Consider the following 17281-nt stretch of genomic DNA (forward strand, 5'->3'; position numbering starts at 1 on the left):
GAGGACTGTTTCCATTTCAGTTTCACTAAAGAGTTTAAGAAGCAGTGGTGTTGTGCTCGCTTTGGCAGCACATACACTAAGAAGTAGTGGTGTTAGCCCTTCTCTGAATGTCTTTAGAATTCAGCAGTGAATCTGTCAGGAACTAGGCTTTTCTCGGTGGGTAGACTTTTAAATAATTCTTTGATTTCATTCAATGATAGAGGTTTATTTAGGATTTTTCTATTTTGATTCAGCTTTGGTAATTCCTATGTATCTAGATGCTGTTTACATCTTCTGTATTTTCTGCCTTATTAGAATTCAAGTCTTCAAAGTAGGTGTAAGTGATCTTTTCAGTTTCTGTAGGTTCTGTTGTGATTTCATCCTTTTCATTCCTACTGCATGGATTGGCATCTTTCCTTTTCTTGGATAATGTTGGATAAATGTTTGTCAAGTTTTTTTAATCTTTCTTAGAACCAATTCTTTGATTCTATTATCCTTTGTAGTTTTTTAGACTTTAGTGCTTCCATTTATGCTCTGATCTTTATGATTTCTTACCTCATATGAGCTTTTGGCTTAACCTGCTCTTCTTTTTCAGTAAGTTTAAGATTCATCTTTAAGTTGTTTATGTACACATGCTCTGTTTTCCTGATTTGGGCCTTTACTGCTGTAATTTCCTCTTAAGAACACTTTCATTGTGTCCTCTAAGTTCTGGTATGTTGTACTGTCATTATCATTGAACTGTAAAAGCTGTCTAATTTCTTCTTGAATTTCACCTGTTACCCATTGGTTGTTTGTTCAGGAGGGTGCTATTTCATTTCTGTGTGTTTGCAAAGTTCATGTGACTTATTTTGCAACAGGTTTCCCTTTCCTCACACTGTAGTTTCACAGTATGCATGGAATACTGTCAGGTCCTTTACATTTATGTAAGCCTGTCTTATTAAAACATTATGTGGCCTATTTTTGGAGATTGTCTCCTGTGCAACTAAGAACAGTGTGCATTCTGATGTGTGGTGAAACACTCTACAGATATCTACTAAGTTCATGTATTCAAAAGTTTGGTTGAATTCAAATATTTCACTGTTGAATGTTTGTTTAGTTGATTTCTCTTTTGTGATAGTGGAGTGCAGGGAACTAAGTAAAATTGCACTAGTGTTTATTGGATTTTTGTGTCAATTAATATTTGTTATATATAGTTGGATTCATGGGTGTTTGTTGTATTTATATGTATGATTTTTCTCATTTCCTCTTAGATTGTTCACTTTATGAAGATGTAGTTTATCTCTCTGAATCAGTCTTGGCTTGAAATTCCCTTTGTCTGTAAATAGAAGAGCTATGTGCTTTCTTCAGAGCTTCTATCTCTCAGAGTATTGCTTTTTCATCCTTTGACTTTCTGTCTGTGAATCTCGCTTTGTATTAAATACATTTCTTGTATGCAACATAGTGTTGGATTTTGCTTCTCAATGCATTCTGCAAGGGTATGTTTTTCTTGGAAAATTGAAGCCACTTACATTGATGGCTTTAACTGATATATATTGATTATCCTAAGCATGTTGTTTTCCTGTTTTGGCTCCCACAATTTTTTCCCCACCCTCTAATTGTTTGTCTTGCTTGGTGGGTTCTTTTTTTTGTGGGGGTGCATGAACTATAGTGCTTATTATGCAGAATTCCCTTCAAAATGTTCTGGAGTGTTGCTTTGATGGGTATAGTTTTTCTCAGGTATTCCAGTTTGTTTTCCAATAGAACATGGAATAGTTCGTGCCAATCTCTCCTTAAATTGACATTTTGAAAGTTTGTGCTGCAAAGTCAACTGAAACTCAGGTGGGCCTGGCTCCAGCCTCTGGGCCTGCCTAAGTGATTCAGCTCCCCAGTGGCTGCCTGCTGCCCTGCTGCATGGAAGAAAAACACCAAGCTCCACACCTGTTTGGCTGCTGGGCATGCAGGCGCACCTTGGTGCACCCCATGGCTGCTGCTGCCCAGTGGAGGGTGCGGTGCTGAGGAAGTTACGGAGCTCTGCCCAGGCTCAAGCCTCAGGGCATTCATAAATACCTCAGCACCCTGGGCTTCTGCTGTTAGCCCCACAGCGTGGAGTAAGAACACTAAACACTGCCACTGCTTGGGCCCCTGGGTGTGCCTGTGTGCCTCAGCATCCCCACATCACCACCACAGCCAGGAGGAAAGCACCACACTGAGGAAGTCACCAAGTTCTGCCCCGTTTTGCACAGCTGGGCATGCTTGAGTGCCTCAGGGCCCCTGGCCGCTGCTGGCTTCCCCACTGTGCAGAGCAAGAACACTGAGCTCCCTACCCCTCGCCCCAGCTCAGGTAGCTGAGCCAGACTTGCCCCCATTAAGTGCCCTCCCACTGCCACCATACAGAGGATGACCGCCATGCTCCTTCCTGGCTCAGGCCACTGAGTCATGCCTGTGACCCAGCGTGCTCCTCCCGTGTGCTGATCCATACGATCATCTCACCCACCCTGGCTCAACCCACTGCCCTTGGCTACCCTCCCCATTTCTTAGACCAAGCACTGCTATGAACCTTTGGCTTCCACTCTCCCTACCAGAACCTTGAACTGCAGTGGACTGACAGTGCTGGTTTGATGGGAGACTTGGTGGTCACTTGCCCAGACAGAGGACCCCAGTAGGTTCTGGTCACTATGTACACAACAATAGGGCAGACATCAACCACACAGTAGGGCTCTGGGACATACATTGTCGACAGTTGTGACTACTGGGATTAAATAACCAGATATTGGCCCAGAAGGTGAAAATGACAAAATTAAAAACCAAAGTGCAATCTCAAACATCTAGTCCATCAGGTGCAAGAACAGGCAACAGTGAAATGGAGGACTTTAAAAGTCATACACCAGGAATCTCTCAAAATGTAGCAAATGAAGTAAAGAAACAAATCCATGAGGCTATAGAGGAAATCAAATTAGAAGTAATGTCTTACATAAAGACAGAAATAACAACTTTAGTAGAAAATTTACTCAGTGTAGCTAGGGAAGAAATAAATAAAAAATACAGGAGCATGGGAAATTGATTGAATAAACAATGTAGAAAACAAGCAGAATCCATGAAACAAGTTCAAAGAGATATTCAAGAAACAAAAAATTCTATTGAAAGCTGGAAAAACCCTTTAAATGACACTGAGGTTAGAATTTCAGACCTTGAAGACAGGATTGCAGATAGTAACCATGAAAAGACATAACTTATAAAAACAGCAAAGCAGAATGAAATGACAATCCAGAAGCTTCAAGATGATGCCAAGAGAAACAATATAAGACTAATAGGCATCAGTGAGAATGCAGGAGACAATGCAAAGGACATAACTCAGCTGTGCACAGAAGTAATAGAAGAAAATTTCCCAAACATGGGGAAAACTCTGACATACAAATAAATGAGGCATATAGAACACCAAACAGTCATAACCAACATAAAGCTACACCCAGACATATAATAATTAAGATCCCAGACATACAGCATAAACAGAATACTAAAGCTGTTAGAGAAAAGACATGACTCACCTATCAAGGAAAACCTATTAGAATCACGGCAGACTTCTCAGCACAAACATTCAGGTTAAGACAAGATTGAAGTATTCTCAGGTCTAAAAGAAAACAACTTTCAACCCAGACTGATGTGCCCAGAAAAACTGTCTTTCAAATTCAATGGAGAAACAAAATACTTCCATGACAAAGAATAACTGAAGAAATTCATATCTACCAAACCAACCCTAGAAAGAGTATTGAGAGACATACTAGAAAGAGATAAAAATGACCACAATCTTCAAAATAACAACAGGAAGAAACCACCAGGCTGGACAAGGGAGGAAAACGGGAAACCAACAACAGAAACATAGTATGGCAAAGTCAAGCCACTACATATCAGTGATACCCATAAATGTAAATGGGCTCAATTCACCTGTCTAAAGAAGAAGTTGACAGAATGGATCAAGAAAAAACCCCACAATATGCTGTATACAAAAAACACATCTGACTCAAAAAGAAACCCATAGACTAAAAGTCAAAGGATGGAAAACCGTATTCCATGCAACAGAACCCAGAAAAAAGAAGGACAGGGGCTATTCTATTTTCAGACAATGTGAACTTCAAACTTAAAATGCTTAAAAGAGATAAAGAAGGCCACTCACTACATACTTGTAAATGGAAAACTACAGAGGGAAGATCTAACAATTATAAATATATATGCATCAAATGCAGGAGCACCCAACTATGTAAGACAAACACTAATGGACATGAAAAACCAAATACACAAGAACACAATTGTAATAGGAAACCTTACCACCCCACTGTCACAAAGAGATAGATCAACTAGCCAAAAGTCAGCAAAGAAATAAGAAAACTGAATCACATCTGTGAATGAATGGACTTAGTGGATGTTTACAGAGTGTTCCACCCAACCGCATCTGGATATACATTCTTCTCAACTGCACATGGGACATTCTCCAAAATGGACCATGTATTAAATCATAAAGCATTCTTCAGTAAATGCAAAGGGAGTGAAATTATCCCATGCATAATATCTGATCATAGTGCACTAAAATTGGAAATCAATGGCAAAACCCCTGCAAAAACTGCATAAATACATGGAAATTAAATAACAAGCTTATGAATAACCAGTGGGTTACAGATGAAATTAAAGAAGAAGTAAAACAATACCTACAATACAATGAAAATGAAGACACATTTTATAACCTATGGGACACAAGGAAGGCAGTCCTAAGAAGAAAATATATAGCAATAAATAGTCACATCAAAAAAAAAAATGGAACGGCTTTGCAAGCAGGCGGTCGTGAGTTCGATCCCTGGTACCGATAAAAATGAAAAAGACAAAAAAAATGGAACGAGCACAAATAAATAACCTAATGCTACGTCAAACCCAAAACTTAGAGAATAGGGGAAATTGTAAAGATTAGAGCAGAAATAAATGCAATTGAAACAAAAAATTAATGAATCAAAGAGCTGGGTTTTGAGAGGATAAACAAAATTGATAAACCTCTAGCTAACCTTATGAAGAAAAGAAAGAAAACACTCAAATCCATAAAATAAGGACTGAAAAGAGGGAAATTACTACAGATCCCATGGAAATTCAAAAGATCATGAACACCTGCTTTGAAAATCTCTACTCACGTAGGGTGGAAAATGCAGAGGAAATGGACAGATTTCTAGAAACATATGAACTACCAAAGTTCAATCAAGAAGATAGAATGATTTTAAATAACCCAGGAATCAGTTACTGAAATAAAAATCATGATTAAAAACTTACCAACAAAGAAAAGCTCAGGTCCTGATGGATTCACAGCTGAATTCTGCAGGAAATTTAGAGAAGATTTAATGCCAACACTCCTTAAACTCTTCAATGAAATGGAAAGAAAAGTAAACCTCCCTAAATCATTCTTGGAGGCAAGTATTACCCTGTTACCAAAACCAGAGAAAGACCCAAACAAAAAGGAGAACTACAGACCAATCTCATTAATGAACAACGAAGCAAAGATTCTCAGTAAATTACTGGCAAATAGAATGGAGCAAATCATCAAGAAGATAGTGCACCATGACCAAGTGGGATTTATTCCAGAAATGCAGGGATGGTTCAACATACACAAATGAATAAATGTAATACACATCAACAGAGCCAAAAATAAAAATCACATGATCATCTCAATAGACAGAAAAAGCTTTTGATAAAGTCCGACATTTGTTCATGATAAAAACCCTACAGAAACTCAGAATAGATAGTATCTACCTCAGTCTCATAAAGGCCATTTATGACAAGCCAACAGTCAACATTATACTAAATGGACAAAAACTGAGAGCCTTCACTCTAAAATCAGGAACAAGACAAGGATGTCCACTATCACCACTTCTATTTAATATAGCTCAGAAATACTAGCCAAAGCAATCAGACAAGAGGAAGAAATAAAAATAATAAGAATTAGAAAAGAAGTTAAATTATCATTGTTTGCAGATGACATGATACTCTACATAGAAGACCCCAAAAACTCCATTAAAAGACTACTAGAGGTAATAAACAAATTCAGCAATAGAGCTGGATACAAAGTCAGCACTCAAAAATCAACAGCATTCCTGTACACAAACAAAAAAACTCTCTGAGAGAGAAATTACGGAAATAACATGTTTCACAATAGCATTTAAAAAAAATGACCTACTTAGGAATCAACCTAACCAAGAATGTAAAAGTTCTATATGCTGAAAATTATACTACTCTTAAAAAAGGAGATTAAAGAGGATATTAGAGAATGGAAGAGTATTCCTTGCTCTTGGTTAGGAAGAACCAACACTGTGAAAATGGTCATACTCCCAAAACTGTTATACAGCTTCAATGCAGTCCCAATCATAATACTATCAACATGCCTTACAGATCTAGAAAAAAATATTCCTAAAGTTTATCTGGAAACAGAAGAAACTTAGAATAACAAAGGCAATTCTGGGCAACAAAGGAAAGATAAGAGGCATCTCAATTCCTGACTTGAAACTATACTACAAAATCACAGTAATAAAATCACATCGTACTGGCAAAAGATAGTCCTGAGGATCAATGGAAAAGATTAGAAGCTGCAAACACTGCTACAAAGACACTCAGCCACCTTATATTTGGCAAAGGTGCTAGACATGTTCACTTGGAAAAAAGATAGCCTCTTTAATAAATGGTGTTGGACAAACTGGCATTCCACATGCCAAAGATTGAAAATAGACCCATGCCTATTACCATACACTAAACTAAAGTCAAAATGGATCAAGGATCTAAATATTAAAACAGAAACACTAAATCTACTGGAAGACAAAGTAGGTAAAAAGCTTGGAGACATAGGGGTAGAGAGAGATTCATGAATAAAATGCAAACTGCATGGGAAATACTTCAAAGAATCAACAACTTGGGTCACATATTACTAAAAAGTTTTTGCACTTCAAAAGAAATCACCAACAAAGTGAAAAGAAAACCCACAGAAAGGGGGAGAATTTTAACCAACAATTCCTCAGACAAAGGACTTATATCCAGAGCGTATAAAGAACTGAAAAACCTCAAGCCCTCCAAATTCAAAGACCCTCTCCAAAAATGGGCATCAGGGATGAACACATAGTTCTCAGATGAAGATATATAAATGGCAAATAAATACATGAAGAAATCTTTACCATCACTGGTCATTCAAGAAATGCAAATTAAAACAGCATTGAGATTTCATCTCACCCTGGAAAGAATGACTGCCATCAAGAAAATAACTGATAACAAATGTTGGCAAGGATGCGGGGAAAAAGGTACACTTCTTCACTGTTGGTGGGAGTGCAGACTGGTGCAACCACTGTGGAAATCAGTATGGAGATTCCTCAAAAATCTAGGTCTGGAAGATCAATTCAATCCAGCTATTCCCCTCCTGGGTGTTTTCTCAGAAAAACTGAAAATATCATGTCACAGAGATGTATGTGCACCCATGTTCATAGCAACACAAATTGTGATAGCTAAATCTTGGAAACAACCAAAATTCCCATCAGCTGCAGAGTGGATGAAAAAAAAATGTGGTATTTTTATACAATGGAATACTACTCATCTATAAAAAGTGATGATCTTGAGGCCTTTATAGGTAAATGGAGGCAACTTGAAAATATTCTCATTAGTGAAATAAACAAGACTCACATGAATAAATATCACATTGTCTCTCCAGTGTAAAAAAACAACATAAACTGACAGAATAATGGGATCGAAAAAGTAGATTAGATACTATAAAAGCCAAAGGGAATGAAAGTGCTCTACAGAATATAATGGTATGTATAGTGTGTAAGATAGGTGACATTACTGAATTTCTGTTGGAACACTGAACAGAAGGATTTGCACTGTCAATGTTTGAGTGTCTAGCCACTATTTATGATTCGATTTTGTGACTTTGGTAACCATTTTTTAAGACAATTTTTTTAAGTAAGACAGTATTTTTTAAGTAATGCATCAACTAGCAATTCTATGATGATAATTTTTTTATTCGGTACTGTTCTACCCTTCTTTTCTGTTTTTCTTTAATTTTCTTTTCTTTTTTTGAAAAAAAGGGAACAATATGCCATAAAACAACCATTATTGTTTCTTTCATTTTGTTTTGAAGACCTGTATTGTTAATGTTTTGAGTCTGCTGTTGATGTTTATGCCTTTTGCTTTTTGTTTTTCATTTCTGAGTTTTCTCTTTTTTAAATAAAAATAAGAAACTCTAGTGGAACTTCCTTCATAAGTGATTTCTTTATAAGTGTGTTTTCCCTAACAACTTTTAAAATTCTATCCTTGTGTTGAATTTCTGAAATCTTGACTATAATATGCCAGCCAGTAGGCTTTTTGTCTCTCCTCTCTTCTCTTCTCTTCTGTTCTCTTCGCTTCTTTCTTTCCTTTTTTTTTTTTTTTTTCTGTTTTTTAATCAGGCTAATAGAGGGCTGTATGCCTCTCTTATCTGGACGTCAAATTCTTTTTCTCTACCAAGGAAGTTTTCTGCCACGACATGTGTGAAAGGTATTTTATAATATCAGTTATAGTTCCTCTGCTGTTTCATTGAATCCAATCATTCTTCAGCTACTCTTCTTTGTCTATCTAGCAGCTGCTGGATTGATTTCTCATGATCCCTTGCTGGTTTGAGAAATCTTTCTTTTCCTGGTTGCTAACTGCAAGGCTGTCTTCAGTATCTGAGAACCTCTCCTCACACTGGCCCACCTGCTAAAAATTCTTCCTGTGGATGTTTTATTCTCCTGAATATGTGTTTGAACTGCTTAAGAATCCCATGTCTTCCCTATGCTGAGCATTCTTGGCTTCACACTTTCCTTGAGCTCATCTATTACTGTGTCTGGGTCTCCTCTGCCATCACTAAGCGAGTTGTTTATTTTGGACCCCGTGTCTGCAGCTATTGGAGGGATTATTTCTGTTCTCCTTATTTCCGGAGCCCCATTCCATTGCTTTGTCATTCCCACCTCACAGCGGCCTAGCTTTTGGATCCTCTCACCTTCCTGCCCTCTGTGATTGCTTCAGGTGAACAGCATGTCTGTGGTTGCCTGTTGTTCAAATCTCTTGGCATTTTCTTTTCTTTGTAGTGTAATTCCTGAGGTGATGCTTGCAAATGGCTAATAGTGTGTTGCTTTATTGCTAGTATTTTGGATCTTTAGGCAATGATTATGTCTCTGAGGTGTCTTTAAGTGATGGTGGGTTTTACAAATTTTTTGATTTTTCAGTCTGTTGCAAGAAGTTACCTCTTCAATTTGTTGGTGTTGAGAACCTGTTTCTTGTTTGGTCCAGTCCCTGGTTCTTTGGCACTGTGCTACAGTACTTTCTGGAACTCTTCATCATCTCGGTGATGGAATATGAGGACTTATAGCTGTGCTGTTTCCAGTGAAATCAAACACAGCCTGCAAAATGATAAAGTGAGCTAACTCTTAACTGTCCACTTTAACCCATTTGAACTAGGTTTGTGGTTATATAACAAAACTTAAAAGAAACAAGTAAATTGAAGGCAGTATCCAAGTGTTTAATGTATTATTCTGTCTTCAGGCGTTAAAATGTAAACTGGGTTTTGGAGAAATTAGAGAAATTGAAGAAGAGGAAAAAATCACAACCACAATTTTAGCAGAAGGGGGATCGAGGCAACTTTGGGGTCGGTGCAGAAACTGGATCAGAATGCAAGATAAAGAGACAAATTTAAGAACAGAGCAAAACCACTGCCACAAAGAGGCTGTGAAACACACTCTCACTCATGCAGAAATAAGATCAAACAATAAAGGGAAACAAAACTGAAGAACAAAGGCAAAAGGCAAAAAAAATGAAAAACCAAAGACACACCCGCCACCATGAGAAAAGAGGCAGTTTCAGGTTTCCCTCTGGTCTCACTGGTAGACATCCTGTGCACACAGAGTTTGAACCCTGGCCAATCTACCCCAGCGTGCCAACAGTAGCAACCTTTGGCCATGAAGGGGATAATCTCAGCAGGCCTACACTTTCTGGCTCCTGTGCCAGCAGCTTCCTTGAGTGTGAGGCCAGCTGGGAGCCATGAGATGGATCCAGCAGCACTTCTGAATTCTGAATTCAGCAGGGCCTTCTTCAAGATGTCTGCAACCCAATGGCTCTGTCCCATCAGATAACTGAGCCTTGAGTACTGAGGATCACCCAGTGTATTCTTCATGTCTGCTGTTCCCCTACAGCACCTTGTGGAGCACTCTGAGGAGACCTCTGTGGTGAACAGCCATCACTGACCCTGGATGTCCCAGATCTGAACCACTCTTGTGCAGTGAATCTCCTCTCAGGGGAAAGGCACCACCAGCTACCTAGTTCTCCATTGAATCTCTCCCACTCACTTTGCGGGCTTCACTTCATGCTTCAGTTTCTTCCTGAGTCCCTGATAGCCACCTCCCTCCTTCTTGTCTTCCTCACATTGCTGTGTTCCAGGAACTGGATGGTGACCCTCAGAGGGGCTCCTTCTCTGCTGCTTATTGTGCTGACATCTTGGTCTCCCTAGTCCATTCACCTGTTGATGTGCCTGAGATTTAGCACTAGTGAACTGTGTTTCTGTAACTACATGGGTAGAGGTATATCAGTGTGTACATGGGGCTCATTGGACAAGATATTTAGGAGACACAGAGCAGGATGAAGTGGGATTTCTCTTTCTAGCTCTCTGAGAAATCTCCATACTGACTTCCCAAGTGGTTGTGCATTCCTATCTGCAGTGTATTAGGATTCTTTTCCTCATCCCTGCCTCACCAGTGTTTGTGGCCTTTTGAATTCTTGATGGTGGATATACTTACTGCACCAAAGAGAGAGCTCAGTGTAGTTTGTGTTAGATTTCTCTAACACCCAAAGATGCTGAACGTTTGTTCATGTATTTTTGGCTACATGTATTTCTATTCATTGCATCTGTCTATTTAAAATTGGGTCTTTTTATTTTTGGCTGCCTGAGTATTTTTAGTTTGCTATATATTCGAGACATTCATCTTCTGTCTGTGAAGTATCTAGTAAACATTTCCCACTCCGTAGGTTGTTTCTTTAATCTGCTGTTTTCTTTGCTGTGCAGAAACCTTTTAATCTGATGTCAGCCCATTGACTGATTGACTCTACTGTTTCCTGTAAAGCTGGCTATCTATGTAGGAAGACTTTACCTGGGCCTGTTTATTCTTTATGTGATGTACCAAATTTTTGTTTCCAAAGATTTCCTTTTTCTGTTTTAATACATTAAAAGTACGTATTTTGTTCATTTTAATTTGATTTTAGTGAAGGAAGAGAAGTGGATTGAGTCAGTTTTCTGCATGGGGACAACAAGTTTTCCTCATCCCATTTGTTAAAGGAGTTTGCTTTTTTCAAACCTGTATCACTGGCACCTTTCTCAGTGACCAGGTGAATGAAGGTGCTTGGGGATGTGTCTGCACCTTTCGGTGTTTTCCACTGATAGGTTAGTTTTTGAGCCAGGACCATGCTGTTTTTATTCCTGTGACTTGTGATGCCTCCGGCAATGCTGTTGTGGTCCAGATGGCGTTAGCTCACCTCTGTCTCTTTCTGTGCAGTATTTAATAATAAGAAAGCATTGAGAATTGTTAATGATATGCTTTGTATAATAAAACCCAGGACTACAATAAGATTATCAACATGATATTTTTATAATCATGTATCTGCACTTTTACATGCACAGCGTTACATTGGTAGCCACAATGTGAGAGCTTCACCTAGAACATTGGTAATTTGCATCAGAAAGTCCTGCCTATGTTAATACCATGGATGATGCATGTGATACATCTCGATGGAAGAAGAACCAGGTTCAGTGCTAGTGCTTGAACACCTTCTCCTGCCTGATAAAGTACAACATGAGGGAGCCCAGACATTTCAACAGATGATTTCAAAGGGATTCTGTGAGAGGAGAGCTTGCCAGGCTTTCTGACTCTGGATTCCTTTATTGTTGGCTCTTCACAATTAGATGTGCATGTAAATATTTGCAGGAGGAGGGTGGGCTTGCAAATAATGTCACTGTCTGAGTGCTTTTGAGCTGCTGCAGGAAAATACCTTGAACAAACAGCTAACAAACAACAAGAATTTGTTTCTCATTGTTTTCAACGCTGGGGGGAAATTAGTAATGAAACTCGAAAACTTGTATCAGAAGGCATAAGATCTCGGGGAGCTGAAATGACATTTACAAAGAAGAACAAGGAGAGACTGCACACACTCTGCGGTTTTCCTGAGGCACTGTGATGTGACTGCAGTCCCTGCACCATGGTGCTGTGGAAAAGGCAGGAAGAGAAATCAGTGAGATACCACAGAAGCAGAGCCACACTTCTTTGGCCAGAGGGTGCTCAGGGAATGTACCAAAGCAACTGAAATCAAAAGAAACCTCTTTTCCAACAAATGGTGCTAGATAAACCAGGTGTGTATCTGGAAAAATGTAAGTATTGCTTCCCATACTTCAAATCATACAGAAAAATGAAACAGAAATGGATAACCCTTATGACAGTGTTCCCTAACTGTATAAAACTTTTAGGAAGAGAATATAAGATGATAGCTGTACCCCACGGCAGGGCAGTAACCCAGTGGTAGAGCACTTTTCTGGTGAGGAAGAGTCCCCCTTGTGATTCCCAGGATTGCTTATCAAACCAAAACCAAACTGCTTTTCACCAACCTGCTTTTAAAGCTACAGCTGAAAAAGAGCACTCAGTGCTGACAAGGATGGGCAATAATGGAGGTTTCCTGTGTCATCTGTGTGACTGGGAACTCGTAAACCTTCTGGGAAATCTTTTGTTAAGTGTTCCCAAGGTCAAACTTAACTTCCTAGAAGTTCTAGTTCTATTTATTTATCCAAACTAAATAAATGAATTCATATGTCCACACAAACACATGTGTGAAGAATGACCAGCATTTGCATGTGTAATAGCCACAAATGGGAATAGATCCAGTGCCCATAAAAAACAAACTGCTGAACACACCGTGGAGCCCCCCACAATGGAATACTATCCGGTGAGTTAAAGGAATGTGTTACAGATAGATGCAACAGAGATAAATGTCAAAAATATTTTTGACATTTAAAAATCCTAAAGAAGGTGGGCACTGTGGTCCTTACCTGCAATCCCAGAACTCTGGGAGGCTGACACGGGCTGCTCATCTGGGCAACCTAGTGAAAACCTGTGTCAAAATTTTAGGAAATTCAAAAATACGTGGGGGTGTAGCTCATTAGAAAGCCCCGTTGATTACTTCTTTGGTAATGTGGGAAAAATTAAAATTGCTACAGTAAAGTATATCCACAGTGACATAAAATATCTTCTTTCCTCACACCTTAGGTATCCAAGTGTTTTGTTCATTTCTATGGAATACCCCATGTCAGTGTGACACTGTGTGTATGTTCCCCTAGCTGCTGCTGTGTTGCTGATACCCGACTGTGCAGAGAAGGAAGACAAGTGCTCACAGAGAGCATGCAGTGCTACCCTTCTGGGGAACAGATGTGCTGTTGTGGAAGGGCATTGTCAGATCCCCTGCGACAGAGGACTTCGGGCATTGTACATTAACTGTGTGTCCAGTGCTTATGGACTCTCTCTCTGCATGTGCGCTGCCTGCAACTCCTGCTGACCACTCAGAGAAACTGCTGAGGGTTGGGACCCTTCAGCCTTTGGTGTCCATTTCTCCTTTGACCACAGTGCTTAAAGCCCTGGCGCTTTGCTTCTTTTTTATTTGTGGTGCTGGCATTGAAACCAAGGCCTAGCACATGCTAGGCCTGCACTGTGCCACTAGGCCACAGTCCCAGCCTGAGGGCCTGAGCTTTAACTGGACTCATGAGAGCCCATATTAAAGACAGTGCTGCTATCTGTTTCTTCTTGAACAAAGAGCACCAATTTTACTGCCTCTGTTTCTCCATTCAATGCTAAAACTCCGGTAACAGCACCTTAGCAGAGTTGTAAGAGGATGAATAACACCTAGAGCGAGGCCTGGTACAGAACATGTGCTCAGTGACATTGACATGGAACTGCTGGTCATTAGAGAAAATGGGAGCAGTTGCTCGCTGGAGCTGTGGACTTTCCGTCCAGAGGAGGAAGGAAATCTCAGGTCTGTGCTGTCATGGAGGCACTCTAGCTAGTGCCCTCCTGCTCCAGACAGCCTCAAGGAACAATGGGATCTGGCTTTCCCCTGCAAGAATCAACCTGCAGTGCTAAACCATATACCCTCTGAGGCTTACTACCTAAGGAATCCATCGTAAGCTATAAACATTATAAAATTGAAAATGAAATTCATACACTGGGCCTGTGGGGCAGGAAGCTCAGCAATGGAGCAGGACTCGATTGTTCTCTTCTTGGCGGGGGTGCTGGGTGCTGTGGTTGCCTGGTTTGAGCAGCACCAGGGAAGGCTCATGAGAGAGGTGTCAGAGTGAGACTCTTGGTGTAAATGAGTGACATTTGATTCACTACCATTCTGTGGAAATCAGTGTCATTTATTTTCTTTAGATGATGAGCATAAAAATATAGAGAATGACGGTATCATAATCAGTACCCCTAAAATGCTATTAATTCCCAAAGTTAAAACTGGTATTTGCCAGGGCAGAGAGGCAAGGGCTTGTGTTTGGTGAGTCCTGAAACACGTTTGGGGAAGATGAAAACTGTCTGGAGCTCAATGTAGTGATACTGAAGGCCACCTCAGCTCTACACAGAAACTTATCAAAATGATACATTTTGTTACATAAATTTCACTTCAGTTAACATCAAGTAGTATCCAGGACTGGACGGAGCCACCTTTGCCCCTGAAGCCCACTCTCTCTGGCCCCTTGGAGATGAATCTTCCATGCTAGGCCTGAGAGGAAGAAGGAAGCTTCCTCTGCTTGAAGCAGTTTGAGTGTCTCCCTGGAGGGGACATTGTGCCTCTGCATAGTCCTAGGCCCTGGGTAAGATTTTATGCTTCTGCATTAATGCACCACTGTCTGCTCCCAAGAGCCACTTGAGTCTTCTCTGTATGTTTCCTTGATGAAAAAATTTATATTAGAAGCATTTGATTTTATCTGTATTCTGTGTGTATGTGTCAGTGTATCAGTATACGTGTGCTGTGTGTTGTGTGTGTGAGTGTATGTGTGCTGTGTGTGCTATGAGTGTCACTGTATTGTAGATATAGCAGAAAGAAGGCTTACAATGGTCAAGGCACCACCCACCAAACCATCCTTCCTCTATGAAATGGAAGCCCATGGAATTGTGAGCACACCTCGAGAGGGTGGTGGAGGGAAGGATTTTTTTTGAGAGCGGGAGTTGTGCCTTGCACAGGACGCAGTGTACACTAATTGAGGTGAGGGGGTCCTGGCCCCCATGCCAGATGTTCACGAAGGCCTTGTCCTCCAGGCCACATTTTGCCACATTTTTTTTGCCTTGCAGCCAACTGTTTGGTTAAATTTGGCCAGTGGTATAGCATCTAGAAAAATCAAGCATGGTTTCCTATAAGAGAAGAATGGGGAGTGGGTGGGAGGGGGGGCAAAAGACACCCACATCCCTGCCTGCCTGCGAGGCCAGGCTCCTTCTCATGGTGCAGTCAGCCAGGAGTATTTGGAGAAGACAGAGTGCAGTCTCTGCTCAGATCTATGGAAGGGACTCAGTTGGAGGCAAGGTTCCTGCTGCTCACACCTCATGGTTTCCCTCTCTGTTTTCCCTGCTGCTTCTATTTCCTCTTCTGGCAGCATGTGAGGGCAGGAGGAGGGTTGCTAAACTTCTGGTCACCCAGATAAGCTCTGTGCACTGAGCAGCAACCAACAGGCTTGGCAGCCTGGCCAAGGATCCAGCCATCTAGAATGGGGCTGCGCACATGGTCCCGGAAACACACCAGTCCACTTAGATGTGGTTAAAATGCACATTCCTGTGTAGTAGGTCTGCAGGAGTACCTGAGATTGCTAAGCAGTTTCCTGGTGATGCTCTTGCCTGAGTCACACACCATGAAGGAGCAAGTCCTTGATGGATTCACCTGGGTGCATAGCGGGACTACCGTACGCAGTCTGCTGCGTTTCAGATAACTGTTCCTGACAGACATGTGTTCAGCAGGAAAACCGTCATGACAAGTATCCTGTCTCCTCCTCTTCTACCTGGCACAAGGCCATCTGGTTTCTGGTCTCTGCAGTGACCCCACACATTCACTTGGCCTTTTCCCCTCTCAGTGAGATGGGGATACTTCCGGGGTTCACTGGGATACTAAGATGCCTGTGTCAGAGACACTTCTACCCAAGGCTCCAGCCCAAGCTGTCTTCTTCAGCACCCTTGTGGGCTTCCTCAGGGACCATCTAGGAGTAGGTATGGAACCTCTAGCCCAAAGAAAATGTGTGCTGTGTTTTCCCATTCAGCTGGACAAGGACTCTCAATCCCAGAAAATTAAAATGTCTCCAGAAGCACTAACAAAACAGTCAGTTGTGTATGCCAACACTACAAAGTTTTCTTTATTTCAAAGGGGAGAGCCCTCAGTGGGAATGTTTCTGGAAGCAAGCGGGATATGACCAGAGCAGCCTTTCCAAGGGGATTGTGTCCCAGCAGGGTGCAAAGCCAAGGAGAAAGGTTAAGGTCACAGGAATGGGAAGGATGTGCAGGTATCCTTGTCAGTGCTGTGCACATCTGTGACTTGAGACTGAATAGGTCACAGAGAAGGTAAGAGGGGTGAATGAGAGCTGCATGCCATGTGGGCCTTTGCTGAGGTCCTAGCTTGCTCAGGACCCTCACACTGCCAGCAGGATTGGAGCTGGAGGTTTTCCTGCTGTTACAATGAGTGGAACTCTCTACTTAGAAACAGGGCTCTGCAAGCTGTTGCAGGGCATGGAAGAAGAGGGGGTGGGGGAGGCACAGAGAGTGGTGCCCCAGGTCAGTGAGCCCGTGTAGACTTGCACTGCAGTGAGCTCGAGATCCCCAGTGATTTCCAGGTGATCAATGGACTTGAGGTCCATCAGGCAGTGACCGTATTGCAGCAGGAATCGGCCGTTGATGGCCAGCACGTAGCAGTCAGCTTTGCATATGATCTCCATCTGGGAAGAGAGGCCTTGCCATTCACAGTCCATGTAGAGAGTCCTCAGCCCTCACTTGGGGCTCAGGTTCCCTCCTTCCCCACCTCCTTACTCTGCCCACCAGGCCCTCACCCTTAGTGAAGTACCTGTTGCTCCCTAAACACCCTGTGCTCTCCTTCCCTGTACCTCAGCCCATGTGGTTCTAGCCTGCAGTGCTGCTCACAGCCTGTATCTTTGCCCTGTGTGTAACTGCCACGGCCCTCAGGCCCACCCTCCATGGCAAGCATTTCCTGCCCCACCACAGCCCTCCCAGGGACCAACTGCCAT

The 17281-nt window shown here is 41.4% G+C and overlaps 1 protein-coding gene across 1 annotated transcript in view; it reads right to left on the bottom strand.

The window, feature by feature from the left end:
- The window catches only part of LOC134476328 (galectin-5-like), a 39965-nt gene extending 22990 nt beyond the window's left edge, over positions 1 to 16975 (bottom strand). Inside the window, exon 1 of the mRNA XM_063249755.1 lies at positions 16839 to 16975. Coding sequence (XP_063105825.1) covers positions 16839 to 16975 — 137 coding nt within the window. The remainder of the gene's footprint in view (positions 1 to 16838) is intronic.
- Between the last annotated feature and the right edge of the window lie 306 nt (positions 16976 to 17281).

Source organism: Cavia porcellus, unplaced genomic scaffold (genome assembly GCF_034190915.1).
Source record: "Cavia porcellus strain 051 isolate PalLab524CR breed Dunkin Hartley unplaced genomic scaffold, mCavPor4.1 scaffold_6, whole genome shotgun sequence".
Classification (NCBI taxonomy): Eukaryota; Metazoa; Chordata; class Mammalia; order Rodentia; family Caviidae; genus Cavia; species Cavia porcellus.